Genomic DNA, 21,592 nt, shown 5'->3' with positions numbered 1-21,592 from the left:
GTTTAATGGCTGTGTTTAGATGACTTGACTACTGCTTTTACTCAACTCAATTGCAAAATGTCATTTATCTTGAAGAAAAGCAAGATTTTGCTAGAAGGATGCATATTGCCAATAGCAACCAATGGTTGTATTTGAAGGCAAATGCAGGTAAACCCATTTAACCTACTTTTCATGCAGGTAGTTTCAAAGTATTTGCATTTCACTAGATGAAATGCAGCAAATAACTGATTTGTTTTCATATATAACTACTTTGCTGGCATTAACAGAATCTGGAACAAGTCCATAGCTGAATACACTGTCACACTTTCTTTGCTGATTTTGAAATGTTCTGATTAAGAATTTCTGTTTTATTATCTCCGCAGCATCCAGAGTGAATTGCACAACATCCCAAAAGAGAGGTGATTTCAGTTGGCCTATCAACAACAAAAAGGTAAATAAAGCAATAACTCGTTCATGTGACTCTTAACCAGAATATCACACCATGCATATTTCAAGATATGAATGGGATAAGGTCTGTCACATCAGCATCTGTAGGACAGTGATGCAACATATGAGTATATACTATCTTCCTGAGATAGAAGGAAGACAGGAGTGGATTTAATGCTGTAAGTAGGTAGTTCGAGGCACAAAGAAGCCAGAGAACGCACTGGAGGACAGCAATTTTGGCTAAGCCTTCTGGAATTACGTGGATGAGGAGATTGCAATAGATAGCATTTCCTCTGTGGGCAGCTCCTTCCTACTTTGAAAGAGTCTGGACTAAAGCTACCTGCCTTCTGGTGGAATGCTTCTTAAAGGAAGCATGGACTGCAATGGTAGCAGCTGAGTAATTCACAGTTCACTCGAGTCAGTACTGAAATTATGGTCTAGGGCAAAGACATTTTCCCCAAAGTAGAGATGGAGGCCACTGAATGTCTTATGACTTTTTTGGTAAGAGTATCTACATAACAGCCACGACCTCCTGAAATTCAGATGACTGCTACCATGTTTACCTATAATACAGTCTAGAGATTCCACTGGATAAGAACATCTCTTTGGATTTGGTGTTCCTGGAGTATTTATGTTCACCTGCTGTGCTAGGAGTTGTGTTGTGGGCTATGGTGTTTCAGTTTACAGATGGCTGCACGTCTTTTTACTTTCATGGTTAAAGGAGGTAATTCCTTCACACACTTCACATTTTGCAAAGTAATGTGGGATCCTGCAAGATGAGAGATCCTATCTAAATGTAAATTATTCCACCAGCACAACTAATGAAAACCAGGACCTTTGAAACTGATGCTGCTCCACTGCAAACTTGGAGAAATGATTTTTTTTACTCATCTTCTTTCAAGATTTTAATGGAATTCTTAAAAGAGACAGAATGATTTTAATGTAGAGAAAGCAATCTCATCTTGATAGTGTTAGAAAGCTTTTAGGTTTGTAAGGACTCAAGGCTTTTCTGTTGGTCATCCAGCTAGAATTCCTCTTTTGAGTTGCTGTAACATTGGTTCATTCTGTTTTTCCATTTCTGCTTGCAGTCACCCTAATATGCCTTGAATTGGCCTCAAGCAGCAAAGTGAAAAGCACAGCCATGCTCAAATTGTGACAAACTAATGAACAACTTGCTATGTTAAGATAGCCACATATCTCAAGTAAGTTAGCAGTATCTTTTTGTAAACTATTATTTGTGGTCAAGCAAAAGTGCCTGTCAATAGGATAGTTTCCTTCAAAGCTAATCTCATTAAATCTGCACTGGCTTTTATTCCTTGAATAGATGTATTTTCTTTGCCTTGCAGAACTTCATAGATATAGTCTCTCATGGTGTTATTTATTATCTCATACTCAACCATCCAACATCTGCCATTTGTTTTCGTTGTAGTTTAGAAATTCACACATACGAAACTTGGAACATTGCTATGCTGAACGTGTTAAATTGAGTCTTAAACTTCCTAAACGTATGAAAGATAAATCTAAGTGCAGACCTGTATTTTTGGAAAATACAGCAAAGCAATGTTCATTTTAGGAAGAATCTGCTGTCAGCAGTCTGGCTCTGTGTGTAATACAGGATATTTGTAATTATGTCACTGGCATTTTGAAAAACAATATAACTTCTAAATAGCTGTGCTCATGTGTTAGGCAACTAGTAGAAAACTTTGAAAGAGGAAAGATCTGTGAAGAACATTTCACATATGAGAAGGGACTTAATTAGCAACATCTTCCTATGTCAAACACAGAGATATAGGTAGTTCTTTTCAAAACTTGCATACTTTTGGGCTCAGAGACCCTACAGAACAGCAACGTCCAACTGAAGAGGAAGGACTGCTGGGATGGATCCTCAGCCAAGCAGAACATGCATCATTTGTGCATGTCCTGGTGCCTTGAATCTCTCAAGGACAAACTGACTGAACTGATAATTTTGCCAAAGTACTGAGAGACTCTAGCAAGCTCTGTTTTATAAAAAACTGTCAATTAGTTTTTATAGGAAACTAACTTTTATGCCAGGCAATTTGAAACTTTCTATTTACTTATTGTTAAATTCATTTTGGCTTTTTTTAAACTTTTGCTAAGTTAAATCTCCTGCCTCTACCTCTCAGGAACTGAGGCAGCAGAAGGCACATTTAGAGAGACCAGGACAAAGAGACCAGACTACCCAACACTGTCATCATGAACAGACATTCAAAGTGCAGAAAGTCTTAAAATGTTGACATAAGGTTTGTGTATTCTCCATATAAAGCCTTTTTGGTTGAACTTCTGCAGCTGCATTGTCATGAGCAGTTGTAGTCTTTTAGGTGAGAGAGGAATGAAATAGTTACAAAGTAGAGCTCGAATGAATAATTAAATACTTGGTAAATTCATTGCATTAAGTTTTTAGTTCCGTTAACCTGTTCTAGAAAGTAGAAGCACGAAAGTAAAACTACGAAGACTTCTTCTGAACTGGTACTTGCATATAACTGTAGCTGAAATAAGTCTCTACCATCGGAACTACTCTGTGTGCTCTGGAGAACTAGGATGCAGCTGTGCATTTCAAAGGGTCTTGCTATACATCAAGATATTTTCCATGCCAGATGAATGCAAAGCCAAGGTTAACTTTGCTTTTAGAAGACAGAATAATAAAAAGCTTGCACATCTGGCTTCATGTTTCATTTAAAATAAATTACAATCCTGATTTTGAAACAGAAAGCTGCAAAATATTTGTGAAAACAGATAGCAATAAACAAGACCTGGGACACAATCCAGACTTAATGAAAACCAATGGAGAAAATACTAGGCTTCTTTGCTGTCAAGACACATCCTAGGAGCACAATTCACCTACTACATGACTGAGGGTATTCTTGTTTGCACCAATGGAGTCACTGGTATTCTCTGGAGAAAGAATTATGCTGATGAAAGATAGGGATGATAATATTTATTGTCCATACTTCGTTGTTTTCTGGATCATACTTTTCTGAATGCTAAATACATGGAACAAAATTAGCGCTAGGAAACATTTCTATTTCATCATCTCAGTCCTAGCATTGCTTTAGGTAGACAGGAGTTTTACAATGAGTAGAATGAATATTATCATGCTGCCATGTCCTTTCCAAAGCAGAGAGAAAGCACATAAGCATTGCAGTTCCTATTGGTCTCATGCACCTATGACCAATTCCCCAATGCTTGCAAGTCAGTTTTCTTAAATTATTACTTTGACTTATTAAGCACATCCTACCACTTCGCAGATGCAAATCTATTTGTATGCCTTTTAGTAAAGTGTAAATTGTTCAAGAGAAAGGAATACTGCATCTTTAATACCACCATCACTTGTAAAACTGACACTTCTTATTAGCATAGATTGTTTGGGACCTACTTTGCAATCTAGCAATCAAAATCACTTAACATCCACAGTACTATGATGACGATATTCTCATAACTCTGTCTGAAAATGCTTTCAGTTTCACTGTCAGTTCTTATAACTAACAAATCCATTTTGTCATGGCAAGTAACTTTCTGCAGTGATGAACAGTATAAAATTATTTGACTTTGGTCTGCTAAATCTCCTCTCCTTTTGTTATGTATCATCTCTTATTTAAAAAAACAAAAGCATTATGTTCCTTTACTAATGTAAGTTCTCATACCTTCTCTATGCTGTTGCTTGGGGTAGTGATAGATGCAAGGAAAACAACCACCTTGCTGTTTGGAAATTACTTTGAGAAATTGCCTTTCTATAACTCAATTCCTCATACTTTAGGTCAAGAAGTAGCTTGATGATAATACATAATAATTAGTAATTTCCCAACTCTCTTTTATTTACTAAGTGAAGGCAGGCATGTCTTACTGATATAAAGGGCAGTAATTGGTGAACAGAAATATTGAAAGATATGGCAAACTAAGCTCAAGGAAGATTTGAAACTAGAATCTAATTTCTGAATTTATAGTCCCAAATCCTTCACCCATACCAAAAATACCCTTTATATAGTACTTCAGAATACTATGTATTTAACACTATCATAGTGTTACATGCACATAGTATACATGCACACATATATATATCTTTTTAAGCCACTGTAACCAAAATGTGAATTTTTTTAGACTAGAGATGAGCAAAAATGTGAAAAATTGTTAGAGGCAAAATTTTTGTCAGGAAAATACTACCTGAAAAAATTGCAGTTACAATCATGTAAAAAAATTCCTTAGATTTTTAAGACTGTAACTATGTAGATCTTCAGCCAACAAGCACAGACAAGAAAATTCTGCTTAGCTGTAGACTATGCCCTAGACCTCCTCAGGTGATAATGCATTCAGTTCCATATACATAATATTTTTTTTTTCCTGTTCTATGAGTATCAAATTTAGGAAACCCTAATGGCCGTAGTATTTTTCCGTAAGAATGGTATTTTCAAAGTTACACATTATGAGTGAGTGTAATGCTGTCTGACAAATTTTCCTATTGCTGATACTTTAGCACACATCTGTGCTGACTACCTGCAGTGATATTCCAGAGGAAATGTAGCCTGTGAAGATGTACTGAAATGCTTGTCTGTGACCCTTAGAGAAATGTATTCATAAGTCTGCATAAGAAAACACCCTTATTTTACGAAGGCTAATAATGCATTATGCTAATACATTTCCTATTTACATATTTCACAGCTGTTGGTGGACTTTGCTTTTTGGTTCTTTTCCAATTTGTCTAACTCTCTGGTAGCAAAAAAAAAATTACAATGCATAAGAGAGCTGATGGATATGAAAGGAACTCGAGAAATTCATGATACCATGGTCAGAGGAGAAAATAACATGGGAGACTTTGAAGGAAGGAACCTTTGTCCTTCCAGTAAACGGTGGAACTGTAATTGTTCAGATTTCACTTTACTGAGAGCTTATCACTGGTTTATCTCATTCTTCCTACTGGCATTTCTGTGTCACATCACCAGTCTTGGACTACCACACTACCTGAAGGACAAATGTAACCTAATTGCTGTAAAAAGGATGTTTTATTGTGCTGCTTTCTTTAGAGGAATATAAAACCAAATTTCTATTATATATTTTATAACTAAATAAATATAATAGCATTACGATTCCCAACAGATTTGTGTCTCCTATTTGACTAATGTTTGCCTACACAGGTCTCTCAACAAAGTTTGTTATAAACTGTGTATTTACAATAAATAGAGTTGAATATAAAATATGAAATCATAAAGAATTTATAAAGGCAAAAATGTTAAATTTGGGAGAATGAGTTCTCCCAGTGACAACTGTGGAGCTCCAGTTACAGCTATAACAAGTGGTGCATATCAAATCTTATCATTTTTTTCATTAATAGGAAATTCCTGATCTGATGTTCTGTTTTCTAGTTCCTGTCTTTAACTTCCATGGTTGCCAGCAGAGTCACTCTCACACTCTAAGAGTTTTCATAAGGAGAAAGGAGTTAAAGGATTTGCCTAAAATTAATAGTTGGATGGAAAAAGGAAAAAGTATCCAGTTATTTGAGCAGGTCTTCTCCTCCATTTCTGGGCTTTGCAAAATAATGTAATAGTAGAAAGCTAGGCAGTCTCTCTTCACCAGGAAGAAGAAATAAAAGGAGGGAGGGGAGGAGAAGAGAGGGAACCCTCCCCCCCCCCAAAAAAAAACAGCAAAGAGACAGAGACACATAGCTGCACAAAGGAAAGACAAAGGAAGAAGAAAACAATTTCCCTACTTTTACTTTTAGGCAGCTGTTTTGGATGATGTAATCTTCATCAGACTTTGGAAACACTTTATGCTTCTTGTTCTGGTTTTTACTGGGAAAGTTAGTTTTCCTTTTTAGCATCTAGATGAGCTCTGTGTTTTCATTTAGAATGGGATTTGTTTTGAGAGGAATGCTGATAGCGCACTGATGTTTATAGTTGGTGCTGAGACATTAAGGACATTTCAGCTTGCTGTGTTCTTGCCAGTGTGCAGGAGCACAACAGGCGGGGGGGGAGCATGGCCGGGACAAAGGGGCCACAACTCCATTATGATTTGAACTTAGACATAAGATTGAGGGCCAAATTGGCCAATGGAGTATTCCATATCATGCAGCGTCATGCCCAGCATATAGATGAGGGTGGACTGGGAAGTTTGGAATTCTCTTCAGAGGTCTCTGTCTCAGACTCTTAGTCTCTCACAGTTCTCTCTCTTTCTCACTCTCTTTTCAGGTCTCTCACTGTCCCGGATTGTGATGTCAGGACTTATCTGTTTTGTGATCATATGCCAGGACGGAATGGGAGTTGGTCACTGAGTGGTGATCAATTATACTGTGCATCGCTTGTTTGTATATATATGTTTACATCTAATATTATTATTTAATATTTTATCATGATTACCTTTAAATATTATTATTGTCATTATTATTATTTTTATTTAAAAAAATGTTCTTATCTCAACCCATAAGTCTCCTCCCCTTTTCCCCTTTAATTCTCTTCCCCATTCCCCAGAGGTAGGGTAAAGTGAGCGAGCCGCTGTGTGGCGTTTAGTTGCCAGCTGGGCTAAACCCTGACACTCCTTTTTGGCTACTTGGAGCTATTGAACACAGTTGATGAGTGATAGCAGAGGCAGGTGACAATGAACACATAAGAGCTGACAGGAAACAGCTGATTTATGACAATTTTCCAAGGAGCTATGAGTTACAAAATAGAGTTCCACTCTGCTTTTGTACTAATGTATCATTTGATTTCTCTCCAAGCTGTATTGGTAGAACTGCCTCTTCGAAACTGTTTCCACTGCAGAAGCAGTAGTCCTTTGTAATTCATGTGATTGTTAAAAACTGAAATCTCCCTATTGCACAGGGTCATAGAATCATAGAATGGTTAGGGTTGGAAGGGACCTCAAAGATCATCTAGTTCCAATCTCCCTGCCATGGGCAGGGAAACCCTCCACTACACCAGGTTGTGCAAAGCCCCATCCAGTCTGGCCTTGAACACTTCCAGGGACAGGGGAAGTACAGGTCCTTGATGAGCCTAAGGTGGAAAAACATTCCTGTAGAATGAAAATCGTCCTTTTTCATGGAGGCTTCCTGCTTGAAGCTCATTTCTTGCTATCATTAGGTAGGGATGAGCGTACCTAGCAGCTAGAGCAAAAGCGTGTGAATCAGGCTCCTCAGGTCTCATTCCTGCTCTGCTTCGAGTCTTGTCACTTGTGCTCCTCATAGAACTACACTGCAATGCATAAGTTGCGCAACTCCCTGACAGGGAAGCAGGAGGCTTTGATGAGATCCTGGTGAGTGCTGACTGTGGTGAGATCCTCTGATAAAAGGATCTGTAGAAATTCAGAGCTACAGCAGTACGAAAATGAACTGTGTAATAACAGAGTCTCACTGTGAGAGAAACAAAAACCTAACACTCCCTCTTTCTTTCTGAGTTTTCCAGGTCATGATTGTTCGCTTCTTTGCACTATTTTTGGAAGATGAACCTCCTTCTTTTCTGGTCTTGCCAGGAAATAAGGCAAACTTGCTTTGAGATAAGAAGTACTTAAAAATATCCAAAGTAGCTGAACTTTTCGTGTGCACTTTAAGGGAATGTCTTTACCAAAGATAACCAACCTGACACCTCCATATGTTAGGAAACTAAGTGTGTATTATCTTGAAACTCTCCCTTCCATATACTCAATTTAGATGACAATTTCTTGACTCAGTAATGGATTTCCTGACTGTTGTTTCTCTCACTTCAGGAAACACTAGCACTATGTAGAGAACAACAGCAATCAAGGGACTGACAAATTGAATTTGCTAAAATGTGTGCTTATGGCATTCAAGAAACAAAAATGTCAGCAAGAACAGAGATGTTTGGAGGCAGCTATTTATGACCAAGGGAAATGAATGAGTGCAAAAGAGATCTGGTTGGGAACTGTGCAATCAAGGCTTAGAGAAAATGTTCAAAGGATACTAGCGTCAGAAGGCAACAAATTAAAGCTTTCAGGATTAGCTAGAAGATCAGGACACCTGATCTGGAATAAAAATCTGGAATAAGTGGTTACTGCCCTCTTGCTTTTCATCCCTTACTTTCTTGTTTTGGGCCTAACAGCTTCATGATTTTTAATTGTTGTCTTGTTTATGCAACTGGTTGAAAAAGGCTTGTGTACAGTTTCCAGTTGCCTCTTGGACAGAACTCAAATGCAATCAAACCATTTAAACACAAGCTTCAGCTTAACTCCAAACCTATGAGTTATCAACTCTTCCCCTGGTGTAGCATATGATCCTGAACGCACCAGATTATATCAGTAAAAGACTGGAGTTCAGGTTGGTCAAGGAAGTTTGCAGGACACTCATAGAAGGCATCCATGAATAATAATGGATCACTTAATTCTTTTATTGAATGGTGTAATATATCTTTTGATGTAATATACCGTCTTTTGGGTGTAAGGCAGTCTTGGTAGTTGACGTCAGATCTATATTCCCACAGTTTTATGAAGTGTAAACATGCATTGAGACTATTTGGGTAATTCTGTAAATATAGAACTCTTCATATTGGGGATTAAGACAAAAGCAGATGCTGTATAAATATGTATCCAGTATATGGTTCCATATTGTTGTGGATTAGGCTGCTCTGGCAACCAAACCCTACACAGTTGCTCACTCCCCCACCCCAGGGATACACATATGTATCCATATGGCATGTATAACCTTTTCTTAGTTGTCTTACAAAGATATTTGTTTCAATGCAGGAAGTCTGTAATGTGTGCTTTTCCACTCCTGGATTGATGGGTTTATCCACAAAAGATGGTTCTGACTCTGCTGAATGGAAAGTGCAGATCTTTGCTAATATATTTCACTTCCAGAAACTACCTGTAAGAGACACAGTTATTTGCAAAGGGCTTTCCTTTCCTTAAAGCAGTATATGAAGTCAAGAACATATTCAATAGAGGTGTTGAACTAGATAAAACCCTTGTTAACTACATAATTGTTTCTTTCTTCTTTAATTTCTGTTTATAGTCCCAAATCCCAGCACTTTGGGGAATACCATCTCAGTTCTGCCAAATCTTTCCATTTATTTGTCACTCTAGCCCTTAATGCACAAAGGAAAGGGAAAGGGAAAGGGAAAAACAGAGGAGAGATGTCTGAAAATATTTCCAGTTTGTTCAAATCTAGTCCTACGTCATTCAAACCTTTCTGGCCCGCTCCACACTGTACCCTGATCCATACTTCAAATAGTTTTAAAGTTTTAAAAACCATAGCCGTTGATTGTGCTTTGTCTTGAGTACTGTGTCCAATTAAGAACTACATCTGGAGCAGAGGAAGATGCTACTTTAGTAAAGAATAGCAGCCAGCATGGGTTACATAGTGTTTGTAAATACACTGGCAAGCTCAGTTGCTACACCTAACAGTTTATAATTGAAGGTGAAATACTTTTTATACGATATCTAACATAAGTTCTCAAATTCATTTTTAGGGGGAATAAGATACTTGGTGTTGCTGAAAAAAGCTAGTAATTTAAGTACTTAGATTTAAACTTGAGATCTTAATTTCTGGCACCTATCAAAGGAAAAAAAAAAACAAAAAACGAAAAAAGGTCAGGAGTATGGAAAGTGAGTTTTAAGGTGACAATCTCTACTGAAAGAAGTTCCATTAAATGGAGCAGAGTGGCAGAAGGTGGTGGCACTGGCCACAGTGGCAAAGAATTGAGGAATCTGAGATGCAATTCAGGAACTAAGTTAGAGTTAACTTAGAGTTGATGTAAAACAAACCCTGGTGTTCCTTCAGCACATCCATCCTGCTGGGGACTGGAAACACCAAAGCCAAACAGAAGATGCTGATGCTGTAAGTAAAGGGCTAAGGCAAGAAATAGCGGCATCAATCAAGTGTCTGGGACAATAATGTAGAATCATAGAATCACAGAATCTTTTAGGTTGGAAAGGACCTTTAAGATCATCAAGTCCAACTGTTAACCTAAAACTTCCAATTCCCACCAAACCAGTTCCCTAAATACCACATCTACATGTCTTTCAAACACCTCCAGGGATGGTGACATCACCACTTCCCTGGGCAGCCTGTTCCAATGCTTGATAACCTTTGTGGTGAAGAAATTTTTCTAATATCCAATCTAAACCTCCCCTGGTGCCACTTGAGGCGGTTTCCTCTCGTCCTATTGTGTGTTACTTGAGAGAAGAGATCGACCCCCACCTCGCTACAGCCTCCTTTCAGGTAGCTGTAGAGAGTGATAAGGTCTCCCCTCAGCCTCCTTTTCTCCAGACTAAAGAACCCCAGTTCCCTCAGCTGCTCCTCATAAGACTTGTGCTCCAGACCCTTCACCAGCTCAGACTATACCTTTGCATGCTGAAGAAATTAGTACATTCCAGATCATGGATTATGATAGTTTAGGGGTATCTCTCTGTCTCAGGGCCCAGCTAATATTAATGGGCTAATCTGGATCAGCTGCAGTACAATATTTTATGTATAAAGTAATTTGGTCTATGGGTTAAAGTAATTTATAAAATCAATTGAAAGGTGGCATGTGCAAGTAATAACTGCTGTGAAAAAACTTTCATTAAAAAACCAAGCTATTTTGAAGCTTTGATGTTAATAAGTGTAAAAGCTCTGGACAATTTAGAATAACACTTTTAGCTAAAATGTTCTTTACAATAAGAAGTAAATAAGTTTAATCCCTTTTACCCTTGTAGAAAATATGTGGTACATCCCTCAAAACCATGAAAAATAAAATCGAGATGAGAATCTTGATGGCTCAGTACTGTTTTGTATAGAACTTTAAATAGTGCTTGTTAGTGTGAGGCGTTTCTTTCTAAATACCGAGGACAAATTGAAAACTTGTCAAAGTCATTTTTAAAAAACAAATAAATCTGAAATTTCTTTAATAATCTTCACTTTAAAGTGAAAGTAAATGAAACAATTTTGTATTGATAAATTAACATCCTCCTATCGGTCAACTAGGAAGATAAATAGCACAGCAAAATGTGACGGCATACATGTTGTTCTTCACTAAGGATTTAACAGTCAAAATGAGGAAAGCATAAATATAGGGGAAAAAACATATGGAAGTCAAACTTCAGAATCTAGGCAAGATGTAGGAAAATGTATACATGTAGAATTTTTTAATAATTTATAATGGCCTCTATTAACTGGGATCATATTTGCTTTCTTTAAATTACAAAAGATAAATATGGAAAATTATGTCAGCAGTGACACATTCATAGGCAAAAGCTTAAAATATTAAATGGTCAGCAGGGTGAACAGGGCTTTCACTTACGCCTACTTTCATAAATAGCTCTTGATTTCTCATACAGCTCATATGGGTCAGGTTTTCGTGGATCAAAGGCCTCTGTTGAATCGGGAAATGAGCTCCTATGAAGAGTGGGTGGATAGGGAATATTCTGTGGCATAGCTGGAGCAGACAGGCTTGTTTGTGGGCTGCCTTGATTTTCCCATCGTTCCATCATCTGGAATAAAAACATACAGAGAATAAAGATGAAGTTTTGCAAAAACTGTGACTTCTGCAATGAGACCAAAGACACTGATTTCAGTTAAAGATGTATATTGTAGAATTAGCAAATCCCTTTGCTGCCTGTTGAGATGAAAGGTGTGTGTTGTGCTGTTGACTTGGTTAAATCTACTTGTTAGTTTGTTGCTCATGGGAAGACGTGATCTTTCTCAGATAGTATGATCCCATGTGCATTAGGACCTAGCACTACCCTTTAGGTATGTTAAGTGCCTCTCCTGGAATGTGCTGAGCTATGGAAGTTGTTCTACTAAAGGCGGCATCTGTTGGTCTGTAAAGATACAATTATCAGATTCATCAAAATACATAGTCATAAGTAGTGCTTAACAAAGAAATGGCCAGACTGAGTAGCAACTGAATGATCTTATTGCTGAATCTTTTAAGAATTCATCAAAATAGCTAGCTGCCCAGGGAGAGGCAGAATACTGTGTGAGCAGGATTTACAGCTTCAATTGAACAAACAAACTAAAAAAAAAAGGGAAAATTATTACAGCAGGTGTTTGAGCATCTAGTGATAGTTTGATAGTTGAATGTTCAATGATAAAATACAAAACATGGTGAGAGAAAAGCGAGTATTAGTCCGATGCAGTCTTTTTAATTTCTTACTTTTTCTTTCTTACGTAAAAAATGACATGGGCATCATCCAATCAAACTCCCAAGCACAGGATCAGATTTTCAACTCTTCCAGATCATTTGGAGTAGAGAAGTACACAGCAGTGTATTGTCTATGCGTGAAAGTCACCTCAATCCATGTTTTCTTTGAGACTTGCCTTAGTAGTCTCGCAAGTACATCAAGCCAGAAAGGAGATAATATGATAGACTGAGCAAAAGAAGACTTGGACATCTGCATTTTTCTTTTTGAAGGAAGTGGCTACTAACTAAATTGCAGTAGTTAATATATTTGAGGAGGCTAAGTTAAACAAAACACAAATGTTTATCCAGGAAATGAATATTTGGCTTTTCCTGTGGCCCCTCCTGAAGCAAAGGATGGTAAAGCCTCCATAACAGCATGTTCTCGCACATAGCCCAACAATCACTTAATTACACAAAAAATGACTCTTGGAAACAAACTGAACTGTAATTATGAACCACCAACTTCTAGTGTTGTATCAGCAGTGCTATATCAAAGATGATTGCAGGTTTACAGCAAGTTTGCTCTACAAATTCCGTGATTATCCTTTGCTTTTAGTTCCTTGGTTTCAGAAGGTGTTTGTCTCAGCAGGTAGTTTTTCTCTCTATTCTGATGATTAAGAGCATCAGGCTTTTTCCACTCCAAGTGTGTGTGGACTACAGTTGTTTTAGAGTCTTCCTGGTGAACATGCTGTGTAACTATCACTCTGCACATCCCAGGTGATCTGACACTCTTAGCTTCATACTTCAAAATAAACAGAATATGGATATTTGCCATTTTAAGTTGTTGAGGATCTCATTCTTTATACAGAGTAGTGTTATAATTCAAGCTGTGTTTCTGTCAGAGTTTCAGCAGTAAGTAAGGCTGGTTCATTAGAAACAACGTAGAAAACAAAGATGTAGGTATGTCAGTCAATCATAGGATGGCTCTCATGCACTAGTATGCATTGGTTTTGATATTTAAGTTGAGAAAAGGAAGCATTAGTGCTGTGAAGTGCTAATGATGAAGATATGAAATATTGTATTCAATATTTGCCAATGTTCAAGAAAGACACATTTATTTTGGGTCAGATAAAAAAGACAGCAACTGTGATGTGATACAAGAGTGCGCTACAGATATGCAGATCCTATGCAATAAAGTGACATATGGAGATACCTGAGTTGTCATCCAAATAGCTTAGGTACAGGAAAGTACCTAGGGTACCTTCAGGTACCCTTTATACCAAGGTAAATTTATCCTATGTGTTGGGTAAATAAGCCTATGTGGCAAGTCACATGAACATCACAATAATACTTCTGATAGTTCTTCTGGCTCTAAAGGAAATACCTCAGGTATATATAAACATATATAGAGTATATCATTGTATCACGGAAGTGTTAACTCAAAGGTATCCAGAAGCGAATCTCATCATGGCCCCTGCGTCTAAACAGAAAAGGAGAACTGGGCTCAATACAAGTTCTTTATGAGCAGGGAAAATAATGGAGAGTTATGTTTAGGTTTTGCCTTTAGTGAGGACTCTAAAAAGAATACAAGTCAGTGAAATCAAGCCATCTATCTTATTGCTATGAAGCAGAAAGACATGTGAGGCCTTGTCTATACAGAAGTGAAAGTTTCCTAATTTCTTGGACAGTGCCAGAGAAATAGAACACTTACCTCTTTCATAATGTGAAACTGAATAAAATTAAAATATTTAAAGAAGGCTTTAAAAAGAGAAAGGAAAATATAATTATCTTTGATGAGCAAACATTTCCCTGGAGGAAGGACAAGAAACTGGAGATCAATTGGTGAAGCTCTACTGAGTCCCATATGTCTAATTTTTGTTTGCAGGTTAGCTCTAAATCTTGAAGTGTGAAGTTAAAAAATGAGCAAAATATTCTTACTTATAGGTAATACTGCTAACATAAATAGTTACAAGATAAACACAAGCAGAATTATATCTCCAAACTCACATCAATTAGTTAAATAGTCACACAGCGTTTTGCAATGTGAGTTATCATAACGCTAGCTCACAGATAAAAGCCCTCTTGGAAATGAATAAACATGGTATTGAGTGCAGTGCATCACATCTATCTAAGCCTGGTAATGGCTTGGTGACATTGCTCCAGTTCATTTTGCACTTATCAAATTGTATTACATATGATATACATAATAAATGCACTCTATACATAGGAATCACAGGAAATTTCAGTCAGCCCAGGTTAGTCTGGAATGCTGAGCGCACTGAGATGTGGCACATGCCATCCCTGCCTCAGGGAGAGGAACTTGTCTCTTCTCCTCCTGCAGCCGATGGCCCCTGGTCCCCTTTTTGCTTCAAAGAATGGTGGGTGCTTCTCCCCTGTGCAGCCAGAGAGGCAACGGGGCAGCAGTAGGCAACCAGTTTTTCTTTCCTGTTGCAGATCTATAGGGCTGTGCTGAAGTGCTGGGAAGGCTTTCTGAACCTCTCAGTTCTGGCCTTACTGCTTCAGACTGTCTGCAGACACTCAGTGCTTCAGGGGCACTCGGTTTCAATCTTATCTTCATGTCATGGGCACTAGAAATTTTTGTCTGATTATTTCACTAGTTAAAGTGGTGGCAGACAGAGGAACACATGCTACCTTAACCTGGTCAGTAATTCATGAATTCTCTTGCTGAGACTACCCCAAAATAGACCAGTTGTGGACGGTTAGCCTCCGTGCAGGTACAGTATCTGCAAACAATGGTGTTACATTATTCTGTGAGCCCTGGTTTCCTCAGACTATTGCATGAAAAACTGCATCACTCAGCTTGTTTCTCTAGATTCTGATTATTGGCAAGTGCTTCTTGAATATGAACTACTATGCTGTTTATATAACAAAACTGTGCAGACAATCATCAACAATGTGCTGATATTTATATATTTGATATGTACATAAAGAGGGTGAGCATTGACAGGGGGAGGTCTTTGAATGCGGATATTTAACAAGTAGGTTCAAAGTTCTCTACTTCATCACTTTTTACCGGCAATTAAAAATTGAATGTCCCAGTCAGACAGGAGCTTTAAACGGGTTGAGAACAAGCTAGCTCTTAATAGTCAGATTTATTTTCACAAATGTCCTGCTACTTAGATGAATAAACAAACTTATGCAATACTTATTCCAATGTATTGCATCCATCCTCTAGCCTTTTATATCAAAACCACTACAAGCTGAAGCAGTCTGATAGAGTTGCATCAGCTGATTAATTAATTGCTATTGTTCTTGACAAGCTACAAAAATTACTTTGCTATGCATTAAGCATGCCATGATCCAATATGAGAGAATGTGAAGTTGTCCAGATTCAGTATACCACCCCTCTCAAAGAGGAAAGCTATAAATCCTTTAAAAAACATTGCTATTGTTATTTTTACTGCTCTTAGAAGCCTTTAGGCAGAGTCTGTTCTCTTTTTTCCTCTACAAACCTCTGATGAGAGATAAGCACTACTTTAAGGTCTTTAAAATGTAAATTAAAAAGCCAAATTAAAAATGAAACAAAACTAAACAAAACAAAACAAAACAGACAACCAAAGATAGTAGCCTATGATTTCTTTTTATACTGAGTGTTGTCACAACTTCAAAAAATCATATAATGTGGTGTCAACAGAATAAATAGTCATAGTTTACAGTCTTACAGTAAGAAAGGTCTTCATACCTTGAGATTTAATGTCAAAATCATAGAAACACAGAAATGTTGGTGAGAAGGCACCTCAGTAAGTTATCTAGTCCAAGCTCTCACTTTAAGTGTCACTATTTCCAGCTCTACATCCACTAATGCAAGAAAGAATAATAATGCTTTTAAGGATGTTAAGTTCAAGCTACTTGTAAACCAGAAAAAGTGCACGTCATTCATTTCAAAGAGATTGCCAACTAGAAGGCCAACTAGACTGGCCTCATTGCTGGAGTCTTCTGCTGCCTTCTTCTCCAGACTCCTCATTTTTGAGCCACTACATTTCTGGTTCTTGACATCCATCTTAACATTGAGATGTTCCTTTCTCCAGACTGCTGCTGGCAGACTCCAAGCCTGCAGAGATCTGCAGAGCTTATTAGTGAGTCCATCCCTGACGCTGTCTCACCTACAGTTGGGGCACTGCTGAGAGGTGTCTCATGAGCTGGGAACAGAAGGTTTAGATGAAAGTCTACAGAAATTTGCTTTGAATGATAGGCATCTTATGAACTCAACGTGTAAAATTCTGAAAGGGAACTTACAGGCTTTGGAGTTTTCCATGGAGAAAAGAAACCTGAAATAAACAAAAAGAAACATTAGCAGATTTTTTGGATGCATAAAGAGTGGAGGCTAAGTGGTGTCTGTGCTCCCATTCTTACTCAGGTCTGCAGATAATATTGATATGTACGAAAATTCTCTACACACAAAGGGTGAAAACACAAACCATGGGGGATAATCTCTAAGAAAAAATATAGGGAAATATATATACATGCACATATATATATATATATATATATATGCAAGCAGAGCTATTGAGATCATTGCCATACTTTACAAACAGCATGGGATTAGGTTGAAATTAAAAGAACTAAACAAAAGGACTTCCAAATGTCTTGGTGGACATTGGATAAGACACCAAATGACCTGACATTGATGTGTCAAATGCAGTCGCACCTTTAAGAAGAAGCAATTCAGAACATCCCATCAACAAAACCTAATAATACAAGAGATTTTTTTAGAAGAAAAGCTTGGAGAAAAATAACTGTTTCATCAGTCTAGATGAGGTAGCCAAGTCTTGGGAGAGTTGCTTGTTACGAGACTGTCCTGATTTTTTGTTATAGTTAGCAAGTGGTCAGACATGATTACCTCTTCTGTACAACTAGTTATCTCCATTTCCTTAGCTATTGACTGACTGATAATTTTATTTGCTTTCATGAATTTCAACTATCGTAGCTTACAAATGTTTAAAAATCCAGATATGTCTTTTTCATAAAAGGAGTGAATTTGAAACACGCATTGTAAACACTGTTCTTATGCAGTGCAATGCTAAAACCTTACAAAATATTACATAAAAGGAAGCATTTCAAAGGGTATTGGATCACATTTTTTAAAATACCAGCTTTCAGCGTAGCTTTCATTAAAAAACTCATTCTCATTTTAATAGCAGGTTAAAAAAACCCTAAATCTTTGGATCTTTCTATGTAAGATTAAAAGCTAGTGACAAAAAGTTCATTTGTATGTCAGAAACAGAAATGAGGCTAAAATCGAGACATCTAATAGGAAGGTTGCTCTTTCATTCAAAAAATTAATTAAGGTGTAAGAGTAGTACAAACTTCATTATTTCTTTTTCTAAGGAGAGTCTAGGAAAAAAATTAAAATAATGAGAAAATGAGGGAAAATATCTTTCTACAGACAAATCACAGCAGGAATTATATTGTATTATTATTATTGTATATTATTATTGTATTATTGAATACATAGTATTTAAGGTTCGAAGAATTCTGCGATAATGAAATAATTTTTTCTGCCATGATATCTAATTCATTTAGACTGAAAAAATCTTGGAGTGAAAAAGCACTTGAGTAATTTGCAGAGAAACACTGGTGGTTTTGGAGTGCTGATGCATAATCCGATAATGTTTTTAAACAAAAAGTATATTGGGAAAAGTAATCCTGGAAAGGTTTATGTTTACTGACTCTACAGTATCTGGATAAAAACTGCTATATTAACAAGTAGATTTCTTTCCATCTGCAAACTCAAGCTGAGATAACAGGCATCCTGTGTAGACCTGGCTCATACATCACCTTCAGTATTAAAAATTTTGTAGTAGAAACTTATTTAATAACTTCTTGGATGGTAGATGACTACCTTTTTATTACCTGCTATTGTCCTGTTCAGTTAATAAGTGTGAATGTTAAAAAGCATTTTTCTCCTTGGAGCTAAAGATAAGACTTGAAACTTGAAAGGAGGTTTGCTGAAAGATATCTCAAATCAACTTACTACCCTGATTTGGTGTTTAGAAAATTTTGGCAGAGGTAACGTTCCCTCCCCATTGGTACTGGTGCACCTCCCATAACATTGTCAGCAAAAATTACTCCAGGTCAAACTGAAAGGTCATTTTTTCCCATTTATTTACTGTTTCTGCCTAAAAATAAGTTTTGCTGGAGTTATCAGAAAATTTTACTATCAACTAAAAATATAATAAGTATTTCTAAATCAAATACATAATTACATATCAAGTGAAGATTTTTTAAAAAACTTCTCAATTAAAAAAATTCAATTATTCACCCAATCAGGGAAAACAAGGGCTTATATTTAGCTTGGAGGCTATGGGCACAGACTGCAACATACAAATGACAACATCTACACTCAAAACAAATAAAAGGTAATATTTATTCACATAGCATGAAATTATGTCAAGAAAACTAACAGATAATAGGATGTCATGGAAGTAAAAGATCCAAAGCAAGATTTTAAAAGAGTATTGGATATACAGATGTGTACAAAAGCATGTTAGAAGCTAAAATCTCCAAAAGTAACAAACCTTGGAACTATTATTGAAATTCATTCTTCAGATTTAAATTCAGGTATTAGACCAAGACTTCATGTAAGATGAGATGGTCTCTCACCTAAGTCAAAGACTACGTGCTAAACTAAATTGATGAAAGTCTAGTTTCATAAAGAAACCCTATCATACATCTTTCATGTACTTCATGGCAATTTTAATGTTGTCTCACATAACATCTGCATTCTTAGCCAAACTAAACACCCTTTTCCCAATCTAAACAAAACTGACCTTTAGACAATGTATAATGTTATCAATTATTCAACATGAGACTGATTATGGTTAATTGTTGTGAAGTCCAGAATTATCACTGGTATTTAAATACACACAACCAATGCTGCACAGTCAAGAATTCTAGAGTATATATAATGCACGTGTAAAACATTGTAAGTGTAACAGAAATTTCACCTGAAAAATCATTAAAGCAAAATGCACTTTCCTGTGTATTCTGCATGCTCCCTTCTAAAATTCACCTTCAAATATTGTCCCGTGTAAGTACGGGACCAAATCCTACACATGGAGAAAACTGAGGCTCAGAAGCTCACCTGAAGAACATATCTTAAGAATGTGTATTTACAGCTGGCAACAAGTAGCAGTGGACTTTCACATAGTTTGATCTCACTTCACCACACCACATTTTCCCTTGACTTTCTGGCACTGATTCATTACCTGCTGTGAGCATTCCCCACCAGAGACAGTGGGACCCCACCTGAATGACAGTTGCCGGAAAACTGACATCAATCCAGTACTGATTTACAGGTAGGACTGAAATTTGTTCTCCAACGAGTGCAGTTTTCAACTTCTATTGAGCATTGATACAGTACTAATATTGCTCAACCTTCTATTCTACTCACATCTAACTAGGCACACGTACTGGATAAGCTCTTATAACCTCCTTATCCCACTTCCAGATTTCCACCTCTTCCTCCTCAAACTCCTAACCCCCTACTATCCGACATGTGATGTCTTCTATAATAACCTGAGCAGCTGAGAATATTATATACATATACATATACATATACATATACATATACATATACATATACATATACATATACATACTCTCCAACTCCATATTCACATACACTTTTAAAATTTAAAAGAGTAAAAGACAACTTAGATCCACTAAAACTACTTCACTCACTCTGCTATCCCCATGAGCGGCTTTCTGCTCACCCATGTGCATAACAGCCGTCCCTTCTCGTAATAGCTTCACCACGTAAGCTGTGGCTCTCTTTCTGAAGGCTCCTGTATCATTCTGTTAGTTTTAGATAAGTCTTTATTAACACTCCTTGTAAAGGCAGCAGTACAGGTCTGCATTAGTTTCGGAAAGGAGAGTGGGGTTACTGGCTTCTGACAAAGAGCAACCAGCACCACTCAGCCAGACGCTAGCAGGGAAACACTATGATCACCGCTCAGGGTAATGGAACGTGATGTGTAAGCATGAGAGTGTAAAACACGTAACCTCATATACTTCTCTAAAAGTAGATTTGAGAGTATAAAGATTTACTTTTCAATGTCGGCCATTTAAACTGTAATAAGGTACCGCAGCAGGTGGCCAACACTTTTATTGAAATTTTAATTGTTTCATTTTAAATAAATCAGCTGAGGTACAGTAAAAACCATACGCTTTTATAAATCAGAGTTACATTTTCTCATAAAGCAGTGTCAGAAAAATTATTTTTGACATTGCTTTTTAAATTATATTTACCACCTTCCAAAATGAGCTTCCCTGTAAATCAGAGCTGTGATGAGGGTTTCTATGTTGTAACTTTACTAAAAAACACCAGTAACAGTAAACAGACTTTGTGTTCAAATGTATTTGGGGAAATTTTTTTTTTCGTTTTTCAGATCAGGGCAAATTCCAACTTCAGTTTACTGAACTGCTTTTTGATGAAGATATCCTATAAGGAAAAACAAATCACATCACACTCACTGAAACTATTTCTTCTAACTACAAATCTAAGTATGTTTTTGTCATAAAATTTGCTTACAGATTTCACATGCCTTACACTTCAGCCAGTATTTATTGTTGGAAAGTTCAGTTTGGTAAACGCAGCTTATCAGACAGGATTTAGAACATTTGCTAGATAGAGTCCCGATTTATTTCTTTTTTTTTCAGTAAAAATCCTGAATTTTGTGTTATTACATTATGTCAGTAGAACAAAACCAGACTTTGGTTATTGGTCTGTTGCCATGTATATGTTTTTTGCTGTATTTCTATTTCTATTGTTTTTTTTCCAGCCACCTGATAAACAAATTTCCTCACTATTTTGCATTGAGTCCTGGAAAAGCTCTTAAGATACTGTAAAATCACAAGTAACTAATGGAGGCGTTGCCAAAACCACAGAACCTTTAATGATGTTCACCTCTGTGGCAGACGTGTATGTATAATTAAACTGAAGCTCAGGAACAGTTTGATTTCTGCAGTGACGGTGTGCGGTAGAGCTGCAGGGAGAAACTCACCAGCGTCACAGATAAAGCCTTTTCATCCAAAGCGATGTTCAGGGCACGTCAACTTCCCTCCACATCACTTGTCGCACTGAC

General features: G+C 37.0%; 1 protein-coding gene across 5 annotated transcripts in view; it reads right to left on the bottom strand.

The window, feature by feature from the left end:
* MAGI2 (membrane associated guanylate kinase, WW and PDZ domain containing 2) overlaps window positions 1-21,592 on the bottom strand; it is an 815,351-nt gene that overhangs the window by 79,296 nt on the left and 714,463 nt on the right. For all 5 annotated transcript variants that reach the window (XM_086609697.1, XM_086609698.1, XM_086609701.1 and 2 more), the window contains 2 exons: window positions 16,743-16,774; window positions 11,664-11,853 (listed from right to left, as the gene is read on the bottom strand). In XM_086609697.1, coding sequence (XP_086465823.1) covers window positions 11,664-11,853; window positions 16,743-16,774 — 222 coding nt within the window. The remainder of the gene's footprint in view (window positions 1-11,663; window positions 11,854-16,742; window positions 16,775-21,592) is intronic.

The sequence above is a fragment of the Tauraco erythrolophus genome, chromosome 4, assembly GCF_009769465.1.
Source record: "Tauraco erythrolophus isolate bTauEry1 chromosome 4, bTauEry1.pri, whole genome shotgun sequence".
NCBI lineage: Eukaryota > Metazoa > Chordata > Aves > Musophagiformes > Musophagidae > Tauraco > Tauraco erythrolophus.
The sequence above is the reverse complement of the archived record's forward strand: the minus strand, read 5'-3'. Positions and strand labels throughout refer to the sequence as shown.